Below are 21,185 nucleotides of genomic sequence, written 5' to 3'. Positions count from 1 at the left end.
AAAAACCCACCCAGAGTATCTGAGAGCCTTAGTTGTTGACCCATATTGTGTTCTTTTCACTTTCTTCTCAGAAGAGAGGGAAAACCATCACAGGAAACCCAATGGCCTCAGGAACATCCGCTTATGCAGCATAAGACTCAGTGTCTAAGACAGATACACTCTAACCAGGGCCCAAGGGCAAATGTGAACACAGTGCTTAAAACGTTCCCAATCTTCTTCTTCTACCCCTTCTTTCAAAGGAATGACAGCTTCAAGATCCACCCACCCCTCCACTCATTCATTCAATATTCATTTAGTGCAGGGTGGGGAATGTCTGGCCCACATGCCATATAAGGCCCTTGAAATCATTTGGTCTGGCCATGCCAAGGTATTAGGGGTGAGTTAATTAAATGTTTGACCAAATATAGCAGGCTAATTTTTAGGTTGATAATTTTGTATGGCCTATGAATGGTGTTATAAATATCCAAATGGCCCTTGGCAGAAAAAAGGTTCCCCACCCCTGATTTAGTGGCTATGGTGTGCCAAGCATTATGCTATGAGCTAGTGATAACATGGTAAACATAGACACATCTGGTCTCAGTGTGGGGAGAAATACAGTGAAGCAACAGTCATAAAATGATAAAGCGTTCAGAGCATGGTAAACCCAGGTACTCTAGGCACAGAATTGGAGGCAGGGGTCATGTTGTGTCTCTACAACTGTATGATTGCCTCAGAAACCATTGGAATTGTTTTCTGTCTCCTTCTTAGGACATACATACATGCAGGTAGTACGATAACACAGGCCACGCTACGGCCAGGCTCCATACCATCATCCTTACCCAAATTAGTGGATCCTTTCCCACGTTCATTCTGGACCCCAGGCATGGCTGAGAAGCTCACGTTGTAGTTGGGCCGGTTCTGGGGAGAGGAGTGCGGCATGCTGGGCTGTGGCTTAGACTGTGTCTGCTGCCAGTTGTAGCCACTTCCCTGCTGCCACCCTCCAGCCATAGGTTGGGGAGAAGCTTTCTGTGGTGAGCTGAGAGGTGGAAATCCCCCACCCAGTCCAGTTGGTGTGGTGGGTTTGCTGGCAAATGAAGAACTACCTATAGGAAAAAAGAGGGGAAGAAATAAGGTAACGCTGTTTTGAGTAGCCTTTAATTCTTGTGTCCTGAGTTATTGTTTGCAATAGCGTTAGTGGAAATTGCTTTGACTAACAGCACTATTAACCTTCCTAATACTTAAAAAAACGCAGGTATATATTTCCTTTAATCCCCACAATGACATTTTTAGGTATGTATTAACAGCCCCATCTTTTCTTTAGGTGAACAAACTGCTCAGAGCAGTTAACTGATTTTCTCAGCGTCACACAGCTAGCAAGCGACAGAACAGGGATTTGAATCCAAGCCTTTGACTCCAAGCCAGAAGAACCCTGGCTCTTCCCACTGTGCCTTCCCTCTCCTCCATCCCATCTTCAAAGCAGATTCTATTTCTTGACTGAACTGAAAATTACCAAATAATAAGAACAGGAAATAAAACAAAATATGTTCACTCATTAAGGTGCTATTTAAACTTAGGGTGATCAGGATTTATCATTGTTTGTTATAAGTGCAAGCGTGGTGAATGCTCAAGAGTAAACAAATATGTTTTGAAATTTCACAAGTAGGTGTCAATTTCACACTACTTGGATTTCATTGCAGGAGAATAAACATAGCCAACTTTGAACAAGACAAAGGATCTTATTCAACCTTTTAAACATGATATTATTATGTGCCAGGAATTTAAGTAGAATCCTGATTCCATAATCCCCTAACTTAAAAGTATTCACTGAATACATGCTGGGCTGTTTCTAAAATAGAAAGACCAGTTGTGGCTTGTGTTTAAAGAGGTAAAATGAGAAACTGCCAGTTGTAGTTGTGATCTCTTGGGACCCTTTCATGCACCAAACCCAAAGTAACAATGACAATAAAATAACTAAGAGCTCTTTAGAGTTTACAAAATATGCTTACGTATATTATTGCCTTCGGTCTACACAACACTCTTAGGAGATAGGTAGTATCATTTGTCCCGCATTAAAGATGAGGAAATCAAGCCTCAAAAAGGTTTACTAATGTACTCGTAATCACACAGGTGGTTAATGGGGTTGGGAATTGATCACACACATCCCACCTCCAAATGTCACACTTATTAGCTGCACCCAAATCCCTAAATCCTCCCCAAATTTCTGAGCTTTTCACTACAAGTCATCCCTTTTTTTTTACTCTTTCTTCTTTCTATAGACGTTTTCCCTCTATTATGATCTGGGATTCCTCCTTCTTTCCCTACTGGGAATATTGTATTATGGTCACTGGACCTGGAGTCAATTTGAGTTGGAGTCTCAGCTCTGTCTCTCATTCACCCATTCAATCTTGCATGCATTTATTCATTCATTCATATATTCATTCATCAGTGTTTTTTAAGCATCTACTATGTGCCAGATCTGGCACTGGGAACAGAGCCAAAAACAATATATAGAGAATCCTTTCACTTCTGAAGCTCCAAGAAAAACTTCACCTCTTTTAGCCTCAGACCTCCTCATCTGTAAAAGCAGAATTACATATACATCACAGGTACACTGTAAAGACACAATGGAAGTGCATATGCCCAGCAATAGTGAGCACACACTAGTACATGATAAGGGCTCAATAAATACTAGGTCATGACAGGGCATATACTCTGAAGCTTGGTATTGGCCCCTCTCAGACTGTAATGCAGAGCATGAAGCATCTCTTCATGAGCCCTTGGGCCCACCTGCCCACAGGACATCAACATAATACACACCTTAGGCCGGGTATTCATTCTACACTGAGATTTCATTTTGTATTTCAGGGATGCTTACTATCTTCTATAAAAGCCTAAGCGACCATTATGACATGACGACCAGTATGACGTTCACTGACCACCAGGGAGAAGATGCTCAATGCAGGAGCTGCCCCCTGGTGGTCAGTGCGCTCCCACAGCCAACCTCCTGCAGCTGGTCAACCTCCAGTGGTCCCTCCCCCTGCCAGCCAACCCCCATCAACCTGATCAGGGCCAGCCAACCTCCTGCAGTCCCTCCCCCCTGGCCAGCCGGCCCCCATCAGCCTCCATCGGGACTGGGCGAGACAGCCCCGATTGCCCAGATCACTGGCCAGGCCCAGGGATCCCACCCGTGTACGAATTCATGCACCAAGCCTCTAGAGTGTGAGTGTGAGTGTGTGTGTGTGTGTGTGTGTGTGTGTGTGTGTATACATGAAATTCAGTAAATATGGACAAGCCTAAAAAAAATTTTAAAAACCTTCCATATTCCCATAACATTGTCATTTATACATTCATTTCTGAAACACTGTTGAACATCTTCTACATGCCAGGCTACAGATACAATGGTAGAAAGGCTGATGTTGACCCTGCTCTCCAGGGGCTTATCAACAGGGTAGGACTTTCTAATGTCTACCCTTCCAGAATATTTCTACCCATGTTCAACAATTCTAAGTCTTAATGCTACTGAAGCAAAGAACTCAAAGAAATACAACGAAGCAGCAAAACCCAGAGGCCACTGCTATCCTCATTAAAAGCTAAAGCATGGTTAACAGCCTTAGTTGTGCATTAGAATCACCTGGGGAGCTTTTTAAACTCCTTATTCCCAAACCACAGCCAGATCAATTAAATAAAAATATCTAAGTGAGGAACTAAGGCAGTGGTTCTCAACCTTTCTAATGCCACAACCCTTTAATACAGTTCCTCATGATGTGGTGACCCCCAACCATAAAATTATTTTCGTTGCTACTTCATAACTGTAATCTGTGTTTTCCGATGGTCTTAGGCTCTACAGCAGCTAGCAGGGTCACCTAAGACCATCGGAAAACACAGATATTTACATTACGATTCATAACAGTAGCAAAATTACAGTTATGAAGTAGCAATGAAAATAATTTTATGGTTGGGGGTTACCACAACATGAGGAACTGTATTAAAGGGTCGCAGCATTAGAAAGGTTGAGAACCACTGAACTAAGGTATAGGCGTTTGTATCAGAATTGTTAAATGGGCAAATACCTTAAAGAGAAGAACACTGTTTTTTGTATTTTCTAAATTGCAGGTATAGTTCTAGCCAGCTTTCTCAGTGATTAGAGCTTTGGCTGAAGGAAGGAAGGGTCACAGATTCGATTCTGATCAAGGGCACATACCACAGTTGCAAGCTCCATCCCTGGCCCCAGTCAGGGCATGTGCGGGAGGCAACCAATCGATGTGTTTCTCTCACATCAATGTTTCTTTCTGTCTCCTCTCTCACTTGCACTCTCTCTTTAAAAAAAAAAAAAAATCCATGGGAAAAATTATCCATGGGTGAAGATTAACAAAAATAAATAAATAAATAACTTGCAGGTATATAATTTGAAATTATAATTTTTACTCTAAAGTTATTATCTAGGAGTCAAAAATTCTTGCTTATAACCCTTGCTCATACACTTGTTCAGTGTGTGGCTTTAGGAAAGTTACTTAACTTTCCTAAGTTATGTGACTAGAAAAAGGGAGAAATTTGGGAGACCAATTTCTCCAGCAGTTGTAAAAATTACTGCATTTTAAAATTGGCAGAGAACTCTTGAACTCCTCCTAGTAGATTTTTTTTACAGTGATATGTGTGTAGCTATTCAAAACTATTTTTGTTGTCTGACTATTAATATTTTGATCCAGGGAAAAATAAGATAAACATATACATTAGGGGAAGGCAAGAAAGAATCCTGTGGAACTGGATGGAATTCTATATATGCATACTCTTTCATCTCCTATATCTCCTGAAAGGTAGAGAATGACACCCACTTCAGTACCAGTGAACATACTTAGTGTACAGATTTTGATTTCTAAATACCATTCCCCATGAAAGGGAGTGAAGATACTTTGGAGAATGACTGATTCCAGAACTAGGGTATAAAAAGGTCAGGACAAGCCTGGAACATCTTGTTGTACTATAAAGAAAGTAGGTGCTCATGGAATCTAGTGAAAAGGTCATAGAAGCCAGAGCAAAGGGACTTTAACAAATCAAATCTGGGACAATGTGAACATTAAAGGAAATAATGACAGTAATGAATGATAACCCACTGAATGAAAAAATCCATTAGTCCATTCTGATGTGAGGGGAGGGAGGGAGAAAGGGAGAAAGAGAGAGAGGAAAAAGAAAAGATTTTTTTTCTTTACAGTAAAATGCCAATTAATAAATGTAGAAAGAAAGAATCAGAAAAATCACAATTTTGCAAGTATCATAGCAATGACTACTTCAGGCAAGAATCATTAATAAATGCTAAAATCAGTGGGTAAAAGTCAGATGGAGAACATAATCTTCTCTAATAGGATTATCTTAAATAGGATATCCTCAAATTATCTCCCCCAGATTACTCATTAATTACAAAGAGGAAAATTATAATTTTATAATGAAGGAAACTAGCAGACATCACCTTAAGCAAGTGATTAAAGTTAACAAATTGAGACTTGCTTAATTGGCCTGTGCCCTTCAAGTTTCAATGTCATAAAAGGCAGAGAAAGGTTTAGGAATGATTCCAGATTAACAGTGCCTAAAAGGACATGAGAGCTAAATCAAGACATAATGTTGGATTTAAAAAAGAACCTCTTATAATGGTCACTCTTCATCTACAAAAGGAGGATTATACTGGTAATAGCCTCTACTTCAAAAGATTATTGGGAAGATTAAATAAATTTATATATGTAAAGCACTTAAAAGAGTGCCTGGCACATAGTAAATCCCTCAGCAAACAGTTATTATATTGTATATTTATTCACTTACTATTTATTTACTTTTCTAGAATATAAGCTTTAGAAAACAGAAATTTTGTTGTTGTTGTTGTTTTTAGTTGGTTGGTTTTTATTAAAACAGTATTGGCATATTGAAGACACTTACTAAATAGTTGTGAAATGAATAAACGGAAGAAAATGAACAGCCAATGATGTTTGATTTGAGGTAGAATTTCATCCAATGTTGTTATTTAAAAATGTTAAGCTTACCTTAGGATACAAAGAAGGGAAAATAATTTTGAGAGTTCTTAAAAGAATTCTAAAACATGTATAAGGAAAGGTCAAGAATCTGATCCAATTACTATCAAAATGGTAGCATGCTCTCATTCCCTGCAGATAATTTGGCTCTAAATACCCTAGGGCAGTGGTCAGTAAACTCATTAGTCAACAGAGCCAAATATCAACAGTACAACGATTGAAATTTCTTTTGAGAGCAAATTTTTTAAACTTAAACTTCTTCTAATGCCACTTCTTCAAAATAGACTCTCCCAGGCCGTGATATTTTGTGGAAGAGCCACACTCAAGGAGCCAAAGAGCCGCATGTGGCTCGAGAGCTGCAGTTTGCCGACCACGGCCCTAGGGCTTTCTGAGAACCTGAACTATCCACCTGGCTAATTTAAACCTTCCTGTCAGGGCCCATCCACCCTTGTTTAACAGCTCTGCACTGCCCAGAGGAGGAAGGAAAAGGGAGGGAGACAAGGCTTCAGAACATCCAATGAACTACTCCTGCCAAAAATGCTTTCTTGGTGAAATAGTTTGAGAATACTGCAAACTGTATACCTTTTGGGAAGCATCACTATGACCGTTTATTCTCAGAAGTTTCTGCAGTGATCAAAGTCCACTGAACCCAGTGCTCCCGAAATTACTTGCTCATGTAACACTTATCCTCTAATAACAATGAGCATATGATGAAAACCACTTTGAAAATACTATACAGAGAGTCTATTTTTTGCATGTAGTTGATGGCAAAAAGAGGGGTACGTACCAGTGTAAGGACCTCACTGGTAACATCACAAGAAGACCTATGTACAGCTGGTCCCAGGGGGGCTCAAATCTACCTGACCAGTCTCACCTCTCATGTTCCCCTACACTGCTACTTTTACTGCAAACTCTGTTGTCAGATGCTCCTAGAAACTCTAACTTTACTCATCCTACTAATCCAAAATGGAAATAGGGGTTAGTTAGTGGCTGACTACTTAAAGCCTAGTGTGTGTGTGTGTGTGTGTGTGTGTGTGTGTGTGTGTGTGTGTGTGTGTGTGTGTGTGTGTGTGTGTTAAGCCAATCTCGGGTTTAAAGTGTATATCCTTAAGAATATACAACATAGCCGAAACCGGTTTGGCTCAGTGGATAGAGCGTCGGCCTGCGGACTGAAAGGTCCCAGGTTCGATTCCGGTCAAGGGCATGTACCTGCCGAAACCGGTTTGGCTCAGTGGATAGAGCGTCGGCCTGCGGACTGAAGGGTCCCGGGTTCGATTCCGGTCAAGGGCATGTACCTTGGTTGAGGGCACATCCCCAGTGGGAGGTGTGCAGGAGGCAGCTGATCCGATGTTTCTCTCTCATCGATGTTTCTAGCTCTCTATCCCTCTCCCTTCCTCTCTGTAAAATATCAATAAAATATATTAAAAAAAAAAAAAGAATATACAACATTTTAGGTACCAGCTTATTATAACACTAAGGATTTAGATTTGAGGTTTTGTAGCCATAAGTAAATTTCTTAACCTGTTAAGTTTATACCTAGTGTCCCAAGGTCAGCAAAAGGATCCAGAGTCTGGGGTTTGTTTTGATGGGTGGGAGTTCCATGTGAGGATCCGGTTGGGCTGGTGGCAGCTGACTTGCTTCCCATTCCAAAACCTCCTGAAAAGGAAATAAGGTAATTGAATTAGTTAGTTGTCTAAGGCTAAATTCTGAATTTTGTCTCTAAGGGTAAATTAGGACAGGATTTGGAAATGTTAGACGTTGGTAGACCTTGTTTTTCTGAACTTAAGTGAATAGTTTCCTGGAGCAGGGACAGGGCACAAAAAAGGCATATATGTTGTTTCCTGACCACACCTGTGAACTATTATGTCCAGTGTTTACCTTCCCTGTCACCTGCCTTCGTTTTTTCTATGAGATTTGTAGTCAGGCCTAGATCTGAATTCTGTCTCTGCTATTTAATGAATGAGTGACCTTGCGCACATTGTTTAACTTCTCTGAGTTTCAACATTTTCTCATTTGTTAAGAAACAGGAACTGCTTCAGAAAGTTGCCATGATAAGCACATTGTGGTGTGTGTGTGTGTGTGTGTGTGTGTGTGTGTGTGTGTGTGACTTGCACAGTGCTGTGAATGCAATCACACAAGTTGGCTCTCAATAAACACCATCTAGCCATGAGAAAGACAACTTATTTGTCACAGACAAATACAGCCCTGAAACAAGTCCTTTGTGAAGAAGGAAGACCATCCAAATTATTTAGCAGGTACTCTACACTAGAAATTTTCAAATAAGTTATTTCACTTAAACTATACAACTATGTGGGACAAGAATTATGGATCCCACTTTACAGATAACAAAATAGAGATTCAGACTTGTAAAACAAAAACAAACAAACAAAAAAAACAAGAACTTCTAAGCGGCAGAGTTAGATATATACCCAGATCTGCCAAATTCTAGCGTCAAAACAGACATTCAGCAAATGAGACAAGTAAAATAACGTGTGATAGATACACAGCACTACCATGTCATCAAATGCAATGGGAAAGTTCCACAAGAATGTAAGTCTTTAGGAAAGACCAACACAAATTACACAGGTGGGCTATAATACTCTGCAAGTACTCACTTCATTCTGGGTGAACAGTCATGCTTTAGCAATTGGTTACATATGCGTATGAATAGCCTGCTGACCTTTACCTGGTTTAGTCTGCCAGTCCCAACCTCCTGAAACATCTGGCTGAATATTCACAGCAGGTGTACTCGAAGCTAAAAATTAGGAGAAAAAAAATAATTAGGAAATGGCAGCTCAGAACCTGCTTTCCCAAGTTCACACAGGAAAGTGCTATGCCGTCCATGAGATCTGAATGGCCTCCCAAGGTCCCAAGGGATCCTGAGTTCTCAACACATTTTACAGCACTTGATAATTTGTGCATTCCTCCTTGGTGACTTACACGAGGGTTGGTAAAAGCCATATAAATATCCCCAAAAAATGTATACACAGTTTAACTGTTGATAGCTCAACTGATGTGTTGTGGTTTTTGTTTTTGTTTTTGTTTTTGTTTTTCATTAATACCATTGGAATTAATAATAGCAGCCAAAGTGTGTGTATATTACATTTTTTTAGGATATTGTTTATCTCTGTTCCTTCTTTGGCTCAATTTTTACCTCCATATCCACCACACACTTTGAAATATAACTGTGCATATTCTGTCTTCACTAAATTGTGAGTTCCTTGAAGGCAGGAACTACCTGATTCATCAATGTGTGTCCCACTTCTATAGTTATCCGAAAGTTGGTGACCTCAATTTGTCTTAAGTTGGCATGAACAAGTGTATGAGAGACATGATCAATTTAGAACTGATCTTTTGTTTTCTTCTTTGCTGTGACATGAATTGAGAATGATCAGTCTTTCAGAGCACATATTAGGCAGTGACTATATGCCATCCACCATGCTCATGTTAGAGGTGTATCTATTGTCACTCAAAACAAACTCCTTACAGCCCCCACTCAAAATAGACCCCCTAGCACCTGTCAAAATTCCAAATGTAGAATTTAAAAATGTTTATCTAAAGAGAATCATGTGGATACAATGTATACACATTGGTACTAAGTTTTTTCTGAATCTATAAAATCCAAATAAGAAACAGGATGTCGTAAGACTTTCTAAGGCACCTCTAAGTTCTGTCCATAAAATCAGTGAGCAAAATGCAAATGCTAAATATTGCAAGTTGGATTTAATACATACCCACCTTCACCACCATGACCACACCACCACCACCACCACCACCATCACCACCACCAAAAGAATCATGAAATCACCAAGATTAGCATTACAAAGCCTTATATTTTCTTGTTTTCTTAGTATAAAACAAGATGTCTTCTACCTTCCCATCACTAAGTTAAAAAGATTATGCCATTACCAGCAATTACAGTTCTTTCCTTTCTATTCTTATTCCACAGTAATCCCTGAAAACTGAGGTGGAAATTAGACCACTTTGCCAATCCTTGCTGTCTGACTTCCTTTACACACTGATCTTAGTGTTACATCCAACTAGGATGTAGACCTGGGTGTCAGAACTTCAACCTTATTACTAATCAAACCCAAAAATCCATTTGCAAGGCACCATGCCAGGGAACAGAGAACTAAGAGACACATTGCCTATTTTCAATAAACTTAAAATCTGTTGGAGATGGAAATATATAAATTTAAAGGTAATTACCTAATACTTTTATTCTCCATCTTGCCTTTCATTACAGTTATTTGTTTATTTTTTCTTCTAACACTATGCTCTAGTGCTTATTCTCTTTAGAGCAGAAGTTCAATAAACATTTGTAGAGCTCAAAGGTAACATTTCTTGATTTTCAGAAGAGATTGGTGGTGCCTTGTAGAAATCAGGAAAATGACTCCAGGTTTCCAGTTTGAATGGCTGGGTAAAAGAATGGGAATAGGTGCCTTTTGCTGAGGTAGGGAATTCTAGAGATGAGCAATTCTGACCGCCCAGTCTAACATCTGAGTCTCACATATATGTTATCCTATACCAAGAATATGCAAATGATCTACTACCAATGGAATGATCATTGATTTCCAAGCAAGGAGAGTGTAAAATTCTTTCACTCACTGGCAAGGCACAGACAAAAATGGCTACAGAACAAAGGGGTCCTACCTGGCCTACATTGGGTAATAACATGTTCTAACCAGCTCAAAAGAAACAGAGAACCAGATCCAGAACTGCCTTGCTGAAGTATAAACATCCACACCCATGGGACATAAAAGGTGAAAATAATAAATTCAAAGTATCAAAATCAGGAAAATATATAACCTTACTAATTCTAGCATGATGCATCAAAGAAGCATAGATAGGAAAAAATGAGTTAATTCATTTTATATTTACATATTCGATAGAAAGACAGATAGAAATCACCCACTGTGTGCCAATAATTCTTCTAAATGCTAGGGAAGCATTAATGAGCAAACAAACAAAAATCCCTGCCTTGGTGGGAGAGATAGACATAACATCTAAGTACACTATTAAATATAAAGAAGTTGATAAGTACCATGGAAAGGAAACTGTAGTAAGGGCAGGGGGGATGAGTGGGGATGTGAAACGGAGCAGTCAGAGTAGACTCCATTGAGAAGGTGACAGTTGAGCAAAGATCAAAAGAGGTGAAGGAGTTAGCCATGTGATGTCTGGGGATGAGGGGACAGCCAGAGCAACAGCAAGTAGGCCAGTGTGGCTGGAATGAAGAGAGCAAGAAGGGGAGAATAGAAAATGAGGTCACTGGGGTGCTAGAACACATAGGGCCTATGTAGGCCATTTTGAGGAGGACTTTGGCTGCCATGCTAAGTGAAACAGGGAGCTATTTTGAGCAATGATGTGACTTACATTTTAAGTAAGTGAGCAAAAACAACAGCTTTGACCTCCATCCCTGCATCTTTCTCCCCAGGGAAGCCAACTTCCAATCAAGAGATTCTCTTAGGTGGGCACTACACAAGGGTGAGAGGTGCATTTCTTGTCCATGTGGACCCACCTCAAATAGTTTGAGATTTAAGACTAATTGGAAATCACCCATAAAGGTTATTCTTAAACTGATTCCTATTTCAGTCAAGTTATAGTCTGACCTGTGTTGCATAACTCATCTTCCTTTTGCATTGGCCTAACTTCCATGAAGTTAAGCTGATGATTGGACTGCATTCTCCAGACAAGCCCAGGGTGCCTTGAACAATACATCGTTTTCTAGGTTGAAGCCAATAATGTACAATAGCCTTCAACATCAAGAATGAGATACAATTCTCTAGCTCAAAGCCATTTGTCCTTCATTGAAGAGCTCCTGTTTTAATCTGTTTTGCACTTACAAATGGATGTGATCACTGTTCTTTCCACACAACCTAAGTCTCTAAAATAATCTATAATAATAAAAGTGTAATATGCTAATCAGACAGGACGACCTTCCTGATGAAGCCGGGGCTGCGAGGGAAGCCCGGGTCCCATGTGCCAGAGGGAAGCCGGTGCTGTCAGCCGGGGGAAGGAAGGCCTACTCTTGCACAGATTTTGTGCATTGGGCCTTTAGTAAATATATAATGTGGGCTGCTTATGTAATTTTAAATATTCTTTTTTTAATTGATTTATTTAGATAGAGAGAGAGAAGGAGAAAGAGAGAGAAAAAACACTGATTTGTTGTTCCATTTATTTATGCATTCATTGGTTGCTTCTTGTATGTGACCGGAGATCGAATCAGCAACCTTGCATATAGGGAAAACGTTCTAACCAACTGAACTACCCTGCCAGATGTAATTTTAAATTTTCTAGTTGTCACATTAAAAAAAGTAAAAAGACATTGGTTAAATTAATTTTAGAAATATATTTTATTTAACCTAATGTATTAAAAATATTAACAAGTGATCAATATAAAATACTAATGAGATATTTTACATTCTTATTTTGTATTGAGTTTTGAAATCTGGGATGTTATTTATACTTAGAGCACATTTCAAATAGACTAACCACATACCAAGTGCTCAATAGCCACTTCGTATTAGATAGAATAGCTCTAACTCATCAGGGTGCTGTATTCTAAACTTTGTTCTGTAGCATACTGATTTTGTGGAATGCTCATATCACATTTTATTACTTGACTCATATTTTTCCACATTTCAAAGATGTCTTCAACTAGGATGCATCTTCCAATCAACTAAAAGTAATAGCATTGTTTTCTTTCTTATCAGTACATAAAATAAATACCCTACAATCAATGGTATCATAATTCTATGCATATAGCTCTAATACAAAAAAAGAATTCCACAGTCAAATAAGTTTTAGAAAAGCTGAGTAAAACAAAGTTAAACAGGCTTGTTTATGATAAGACACCCAGAGCTTTTAATATGGTAATATGAATTGTTAATATCCAAAAGAGAGAGATGCATTATGTAGCTTCGCCTCACCCCACCCCCCAAACACCTACATGATGCTTTTAAAACTAAGTACCTATGGGTATTGTGTGGAAATCTATTCACAATATGAAATACTTCTTACCAATCAATGTAGGTGAAGGACTTCTCGTAGGCTGAAGAAAGGGGTCACTGGAAGCACTGGATGTGTTCAGGAAAGAACCCAGCAAGTCTGGACCTGATGGTTTAGAAGGTGCTCCAAATGGGTCAAAGGTGGCACCTAGAAAATAAAAGAGAAATGTGTTGTCCTATGAGTTCATTCATTCAATAAATATTGAAGAGTTATCACTATTTCCAGGCCCTAGGCCAAATACTTGAAACATCAGGATGATTCCTGCCTCCTGGGCTATTCCACATGCCCATCCTATCCTTAAATGTCCCCCCGGGCTAACAAAAGTTTGTGAATGAACTAAGAGGACTAGAACAAAGTGGGCAGCTGATGTTTCCAGCAACAATGAAACAACACTAATATTGTATAATTTCTTAGGATTCACATTGCCCTTCAGAAAGAATACCTCAGCTGATCCTCAATACCTCTGTCTTCTACCAGACAGAAGTGGTGTTATTTTCATTATATAGACAAGGAAACTGAGGTTTAGAGAAAGCCCAATATCAAGTAAATAATAGGGCTGGCATTCAGGCTCAAATCTTCTGACTCCAAATTCCAGGAATTTCCCAAAGGCATCTCACATTTCTCAAGATGTAAAATGAATGTGATTAAAACCATGCAGAGCTGCATGTATGTAATTGCCCTTTAATATCTCATTATTGGACAAGGAATAAAATTCCCTTTAGCGCCTTATATTAAGATGTTACTTCCTATTCTGTAAGTCTCACACTAGTGAATTAATTGCTTCCTGGAGTGAAACTGACCTCTTTAGGAACAGACAACTAGAATCAAACACGTTAACGAATAAATCCCACTCTTAAAGCCCAGGCAGGATATATGGTTTGATGTGTTCAGCTATGACTTCAGTGCCACAATGTTCTCCTATAATCTGCTGGGCAATGAATTAACCTTGTGTAGCACCAGTAAATCAAGCATCTGTCAGGCACTCTGTTACACAATGTATATCCCTTATCATTTAATACTCACTAAACTTTATCTCTTCTAAAGTGAGAACACCAGATTTATAGCATAACTGTAAGAGGACACTGAGTTAATTCCTCTACATCTAAGTTTAATGCCAACTAGTGTAGGATGCTAAAAACTTCTATTACTTGGTACCCTTTTAATGGCAACTTATGTTAAATTAGAGGCATTCTCCACTCACTAAAATTGAACTTCCCAACACTACAAGAGCTCAAAATTTAGTCTTTACAACAATGCTGATAGGTAAATATTAACCCCCTATACAACCAAGAAAATTAAGGTTTTATTAATAAGGTTACACAGATGGTTAAGTATCAGTCCTGGGAGTCAAATCCAGGCCTTTAACTCTGGACTGTGTTCTTTCTACTTCCTCTTAGGAGACAGAATACTTGCGTTCTAGATCTGGGTTTGCCACCAATCAGCTCTGTATCCTTGAACAAGTCAATCAGTATACACAGGCCTCAATTTCATTGTCTGCAACCTGAGGCACAGATTTATCTAATGTGTCAGAAGGCCCTTCTATTTCTGACAATGGGACAGAACTATCTGCATAGGAGTATGGTGGATTAAATCATCAAAAGTCACACAAGATGCACCGTCTTAAGGATCTTTGGGAATTTCTTATTTCCTGATAGAACTTTTATTCACTTCGGTGAGTAAGAACTGGATAGAAGGGAGTGAAGTATAGAGGAAATATCCTGAAATTCAGGGCACCTCACATCCTGGCTCTACCCATAACATGTAGGAACTTGAGCCCTAACCCCTACATTCTATGATTCTGAGGCTCACTCTTATAAAGAAAGCCTCCTGCTGAACTGCCATGAATCAACACCTGCCCAAGGCCTTCTGAGAAGTGAAGGATAAGCTTGGGAAAGAAAGTTCCCACAGGTTACCATGTGCCTGGAATGTCCAGACATTTCCCTTTACTCTTCCTAATGGGATGTTATCTTGGTAACAAGGGGCAGATGGTTCTTAGCTATAAAGGACCCCCGCTTAATCAACTACACTGTCTTGCAAATGTCAAAACATTGTGGATGTCCAGTCACCGGAAGGGTGGAGTCTGCAGCAATGAGCAAGGTGAAGCTACCTGAGCCACATGGGGCTCCAGCTCCTTACCTGGCTCCAACAGCTCTGCTACAGTCAGCTGTGCTGCAGGCATGAGTCCCTCAAATATGCCTTGAAGTAGCCAAGTACTTCTCTGCGTCGCCAAAGTGTATTCAGAAAACTACAATTCCAGGAAGGCATTACAGGAAAAACTGAGGGGAAGCTCTGGAGTCAAATGGCCTAATTTTGGACCCTGGCCCGATCCATTACTAACTGTATAAAAAAATGGTATGCTACTAATCTGACTCTAAGCCTCTATTTCCTCAACTATGAAGCAGAGATAATAACAGCATCTACTTACTGGGTTTTTATAAGAATTGAATCAATGTTTAGTGGTAAATTCCATGTTTGGCAAATAGTAAATACCCCACAGTCATTATCAATCTACATCTCCACGCTCAGGTATTAAAGCCCTAAAAAAATTAAAGTAGGGGTGAGAAGCCCAAATATTCACTCTTATCCTTTCTTACCTTTGATTTCCTCTTGTGTTCCCCATTTAAATAAATATAAAAACTTCTGGGGAACTTTCAGGGAGACCAGAAAAGTCTAGCTTATTAGGAAGGTTCAACTCTACCTGCTTGGCCCAAAGGTTAGATTTTGAAACTGTACAGTGCAGCATGGAAAAATTTACCTTCTCCCACTCGTAGGGTTGGAGACGCGGTGGTGGAGGTGGCAGACCGGCGTGGTGTTGATTGGGCAGATGCAGGTCCACTTGGATGAAACACATCTTCCACCCCGGACTGTCCAGCCTGGGCAGGGCCGGCCGCACCTGCAGCCCCAAACAGGTCACTGAGCAGATCAGAATTGGTGGGAGGAGCCACTGGTGAGGAGAAGTTCTTACTCACTGTAGACCCTTCCAAGCCCAGAAGGTCCACGTCCTCGGGGGGAGGAGGGGCAGCAGGCTCCTGCTGCTTTTTGCTGGGCTTTTTGGTTTCATGGTGCTTGTCATCGTTGGCATTGCCATGGGGACTGGAAAGGGTCAGAAGTTCATCATCTGACTGCTCACTTTCCTGATTCACGAGGGCAGCGTGGTCCTCCTCACAGAACGATTTCTCTGATTTCTGATCTAAGAAAGGCCAGGATGACAACAAATGGTTAGCTACTGGCCACAGCATTGCTGACCTTGTTGGTTTTTTATAATTAATATGCACTCCAGAAAGAGAGAAGGAACAGCTCTGGAGCAAACAATGGAAAACCTGATGTACTTCACACTATATTCAATTATTACTTGTTGAACATCTAAGAGTCCAGTATAGCACTGGGGTGAAGAGCAGAAACTCTGGAGCCAGATAACCGGGATCTGAATCCCAGTGCCACTACGTACTGGCTCTGTGACACTCAGAGAGTTGCTTTACTTCTGAGTGCCTTAGTTTCCCTCTCAGCAAAATGGGGGTAATAAATACTACCTAACTCACATGGCTGCTGTGAGAATCACATGACATGATATACATATAGGAAGTGCTCAGATCAACAGAAAGTAATACATAAGTGTATATAGCATTTCTTATTAATCATAAGTATTATTGTTGTTATCATTGTTATTATCTTCCAGGCACTATGCTAGGTGCTTTGAAAAAAAAAAAATTAGCTCCTATTTCTTTGCTGACTCCTCTCTCTGTTTTTTACTTTGCCCTGCGGCCTGCAGCCGAAAGCAAGGCCTTTCTCCCCCAGTCTGGAGCAGAAGGGAACCACACACCTAATGAAGGAATAGAGGGAATGGCTCTGCTTAGGATGGTCCTTACACCAACCTGAAAGGTACTTTCAGCATAAAATAGGCAGCAGGAAAGAGGCATCTTCCGGGGAAGGAATAGAGATGCTGGTGAGTGACTTTCCGGCCCTCCTTGAGACAGCTCCTCCTATGGAACTTTATCATTTAATGTCAGATAGATAGATCCACATTCAAATTAAGTAGATGCACATCCCTTATCCCCAATTCCAAAATGCAGAAAGCTATGAAAAGGGAAAGGTTTATCCTAAGTTTGGTGCAAACTAAGTTGGTAGAAAAATATGACCAAACCTGATGTGAAAGTATTTATAATCTCCATTTATTTCACTCAGGGTTATTCTTTATATGTTTCACTGCAGAAGTGTTAGTACGTTTGATTACAAGTTGTTGTCAGAATGCCCCTGGGAATGCTAAGTCATATGCAATGTATGTACCATATCACCTCACTAAAATCCAAAAAAGTCTGCATTCCTAAACACACCTGGCTCTGCAAAGTCAGGAAAAGAAATTGTGCATTTGTACTAAAAACCTATTTCAGAGCCTAACAGGAATGATTTCTAAATTACTTACTAAAATAGCAGGAAAGAGGTAAATATGGAGTTTTATTGAAAGCCCTTGTGTGAAAAATAAGATATGGGGGAACCAAGAGGGAGCTCGGACATCTACCTGCTGTCTAGATTTCCCGAATTTTCCATTTTTTAAAATGTTATTGGTCCTATTTCTGAATATAAGCCTTTCAATTCAAAGGAATTCTATGAACAATTTTTTTTCACCAAACACGGGAAATTCTGTGTAGGCAATGGGAAAAATGTCTTATGTTCACACAGCCAGCTGAGGAGAGTCCATCAAGAAAATTATAAGTAGACTATTGCCAAAGCCAGTTTCCTACCTATTTCATAAAAGGAGTCATTATTGCAGTTAATTTCAGCAAACCCTAAACCAAGGACTGAGACAGCATAGGGACTTGGGCCTGGAGCCAAAGGAATGCCAGATAGCCAGAAGGAACACCGTATAAAATAACCACATAAATGCAACCATCCCTCCACTTCCTTGCAGATATGGAAACCCCTGTTCCACATGCGCAATTAAGATCTGACCACTGTATAACCTTCCTAGGGTGGCTGTAGTGAGTGACACCACCTTCTTGCCGTAAGGAGCAGATTGCTGCTAAGCAACCCAAAGGAATGAAGAAGTGGTTGGGAGAGGAACCAAGATAGCGGCATAGGTAAACACCTAAACTGCTGCCTCGCACAACAATTTCAAAACTACAACTAAAAGACAAAACATCTATCACCCAGAACCACAGGAAAGCTGGCTGAGTGAAAGTTCTACAACTAGAAGGAAAGAGAAAAGAGCATTGAGATATGCACAAGCGCTGAAAAGCTGAGGTACGGAGGCGCGTGAATCGGGCTGGCGGCGGGTGACTGGGTGCGCTGCTTTTTTCAACCCAAAGGGAGACAAGCTCCCGATTACTCCAAACTCCAGTTTCTGGGGAGACGTGGGGGACCCAAACTCCTACGGGGAGAAGCTGGACTGTCTGCCATCGGAAAGTGAGGGTGGCTTTCTTGCAGAGGTGCGTGCAGTAATCAATCATTGTTTACTGCGCTGGGGCGTGGGACACGGGGACTTGGAAACACGAAGACACAGAGATGGTTGACTGGCAGCCAGTGCTGTTTGCCACGCCCTAGCCTAGTGACTCTCTGAGACCCCGCCCCGCACAATCTACAAACCCACCCAAGCTCCACACAGAGGCTTTTGCATATAAATGGCCTGCCCTATCGCAGCTTAACCTAACAAACTGCAGCTCTGGTCAGACAGCTCCAAAACCTCCAAACCCCAAGCAAGGAGGAGAAAAACTGTAGTTCTCGCTGTAGCTCCTGCTGGGTGGCCTCAGACAGTAGCTGACCTGCACCCCATTGGAGATCCAGAAGCCAGTGTACCTAGTGGTCAGTGTGAGACACCAGATTTCAACTCCTCACATCCATAAGTGACACATTCAAGAGGCAGACTCAGTGAGCACCAAAGCCCCACTGAAACAAGTCCTGCACTATACGCGTGTCTCCAGCACAGCAGTTCTTCCATTATAGACACAGCGGGTCCTCACAGCCAATTGGCCTGGAGGTCAGTTCCTCCCAGTGTACCAACAGCAATCAAGGTTTAACTACACCAAGACTTTGCACTCAGCCCACAAAGGGGTGCACCAAGAGTGTCCACCTCAGGTGATAGGCTAAACCACTGGTCACCTACCACAGAAAACCACTCCATCAACACAGGGAAGCAGCAAAATGCGGAGACAAAAAAACATGTCACGAATGAAAGACATGGAGGAAAGCAAACTACTGGACATAGAGTTCAAAACCACATTTATAAGGTTACTCAAGAATCTTCTAAAAACCGCTGAGAAACTTGATGAGACCTTCAAGGACCTTAATGAGAATGCCAAAAAAAATGGAAAAGAACCAGTCAGAAATTAAGCATACACTGTCTGAAATAAAGAATATGCAGAAATTCAACTGTAGATCAAAGAACCCCAAGAATCAAACCAAAGATCTGAAATATGAGGAAGCAAAAAACACCCAACCAGAAAAACAAAAAGAAAAAAGAATCCAAAAATATGAAGATAGTGTAAGGAGCCTCTGGGACAACTTTAAGCATACCAACATCTGAATTTTTGGGGTGCCAGAAGAAGAGAGAGAGCAAAATATTGAAAACCTATTAGAAGAAATAATGACAGAAAACTTTCCCTACCTGGTGAAAGAAATAGACTTACAAGTCCAGGAAACGCAGAGAACCCCAAACAAGAGGAATCCAAAGAGGACCACACCAAGACACATCATAATTAAAATGCCAAGTGCAAAAGACAAAGAGAAAATCTTGAAAGCAGCAAGAGAAAAACAGTTAGTTACCTACAAGGGAGTACCCATATGACTGTCAGCTGATTTCTCAACAGAAACTATGCAGGCCAGAAGGGAGTGGCAAGAAATATTCAAAGTGATGAACAGCAAGAACCTACAACCAAGATTACTCTACCCAGCAAAGCTATCATTCAGAATTGAAGGTCAGATAAAGAGCTTCACAGACAAGAAAAAGCTAAAGGAGTTCATCACCACCAAACCAGGATTACATGAAATGCTGAAGGGTATTCTTTAAGAAGAGGAAGAAGAAGAAAAAGGTAAAGATAAAAATTATGAACAACAAAATGACAACAAATACATACCTACCAACAAGTGAATCTAAAAATCAAGTGAATAAAAAATCTGATGAACAGAATGGACTGATGAATATAATAGAATCAGGGACATAGAAAGGGAGTAGACTGACAATTCTCAGCGGGGAGGGGGTGTGAGGGGTGCAGGAAGAGATTGGACAAAAATCTTACACCTATGGATGAAGACAGTGGCGGGGGGTAAGGGCATGGGGTGGGATGGGGAATCAGGGGGAGGGGAGCTATGGGGGAAAAAAAAAGAGGAACACCTGTAATAATCTGAACAATAAAGATTTATTAAAAAAAAAAAAAAGAAGTGGTTGGGCCCTGACATAGAAAAAAATCATGCCTTGCCCAACTTTTATGCATGCCCACTTTATCCACCTCCTATTAAAAACAACCCAACAAAGCCACTTGCAGTGCCAGTTGGGAACCCTGTGCTCCTGTGCTATCTCCCTCACACCTGGTGCAAGTCCAATAACATTTAGGAATATCTCAGGTGGTTCCTTTTTATTTCCATCCTGGGGAACCCAAGAACCCCAGCTGGTAACAGGATGGCAGATGGGTATCGATTAGAATGTCAATCTACTGATGGCAGTAATTTGAAGTATTATGTTAGAAAGATTCTGAGACATCTCCAGGTTCAGCAGAAAACGATACTGTGGCGGAGCCCGATTTCTGCCATGGTTGTTACAGCAAGTAGCAAGTATGGGCAAAATGGTTGCCTTCCCTGCACCAGGGAGGCTCAATTCTACCCCGCTAATGGTTAGATCCCTCTGGGGCAATGCCAAATTTTATATTTTTAGAATATTAGCTGAGGGCAGGAGATAGAGTTAATTTGTGTGCCAGCAGAGTAAAGGGAGATCCTAAAAAAGATCATGCTTATTTGTAAACCCAGGAAAAATGTGATCCAAAATACTGCATCGAGAGAAAAAGGTAGCATTCGGCTTAAAATAGCTTTTGCATCAGTCTAAGCATTTATGGACTTCAAAGGAGGGAAGTTGCCTGACCTAAAAAAAGGCATGAGCCAAGAGAGTGTCAAATAAGAAGGAACGTGGATAATTTCTAAGTGCTGCTTTACTTTAGGCTGCTTGGAGAACGCATCACCTTTACAAAAGTACCATGT

General features: G+C 40.6%; 1 protein-coding gene across 4 annotated transcripts in view; it reads right to left on the bottom strand.

The window, feature by feature from the left end:
• The window catches only part of DNAJC6 (DnaJ heat shock protein family (Hsp40) member C6), a 146,221-nt gene that overhangs the window by 8,052 nt on the left and 116,984 nt on the right, over positions 1 to 21,185 (bottom strand). For all 4 annotated transcript variants that reach the window (XM_080654563.1, XM_080654564.1, XM_080654562.1 and 1 more), the window contains exons 12-16: positions 15,760 to 16,194; positions 13,017 to 13,151; positions 8,683 to 8,751; positions 7,533 to 7,652; positions 819 to 1,082 (exon numbers count right to left, since the gene is read on the bottom strand). In XM_080654563.1, coding sequence (XP_080510689.1) covers positions 819 to 1,082; positions 7,533 to 7,652; positions 8,683 to 8,751; positions 13,017 to 13,151; positions 15,760 to 16,194 — 1,023 coding nt within the window. The remainder of the gene's footprint in view (positions 1 to 818; positions 1,083 to 7,532; positions 7,653 to 8,682; positions 8,752 to 13,016; positions 13,152 to 15,759; positions 16,195 to 21,185) is intronic.

Source organism: Plecotus auritus (genome assembly GCF_963455305.1).
Source record: "Plecotus auritus genome assembly, chromosome: 2".
In the NCBI taxonomy this organism is placed as follows: Eukaryota; Metazoa; Chordata; class Mammalia; order Chiroptera; family Vespertilionidae; genus Plecotus; species Plecotus auritus.
Note: the sequence above shows the minus strand (reverse complement) of the source record. Positions and strands in the feature narration are given on the sequence as shown.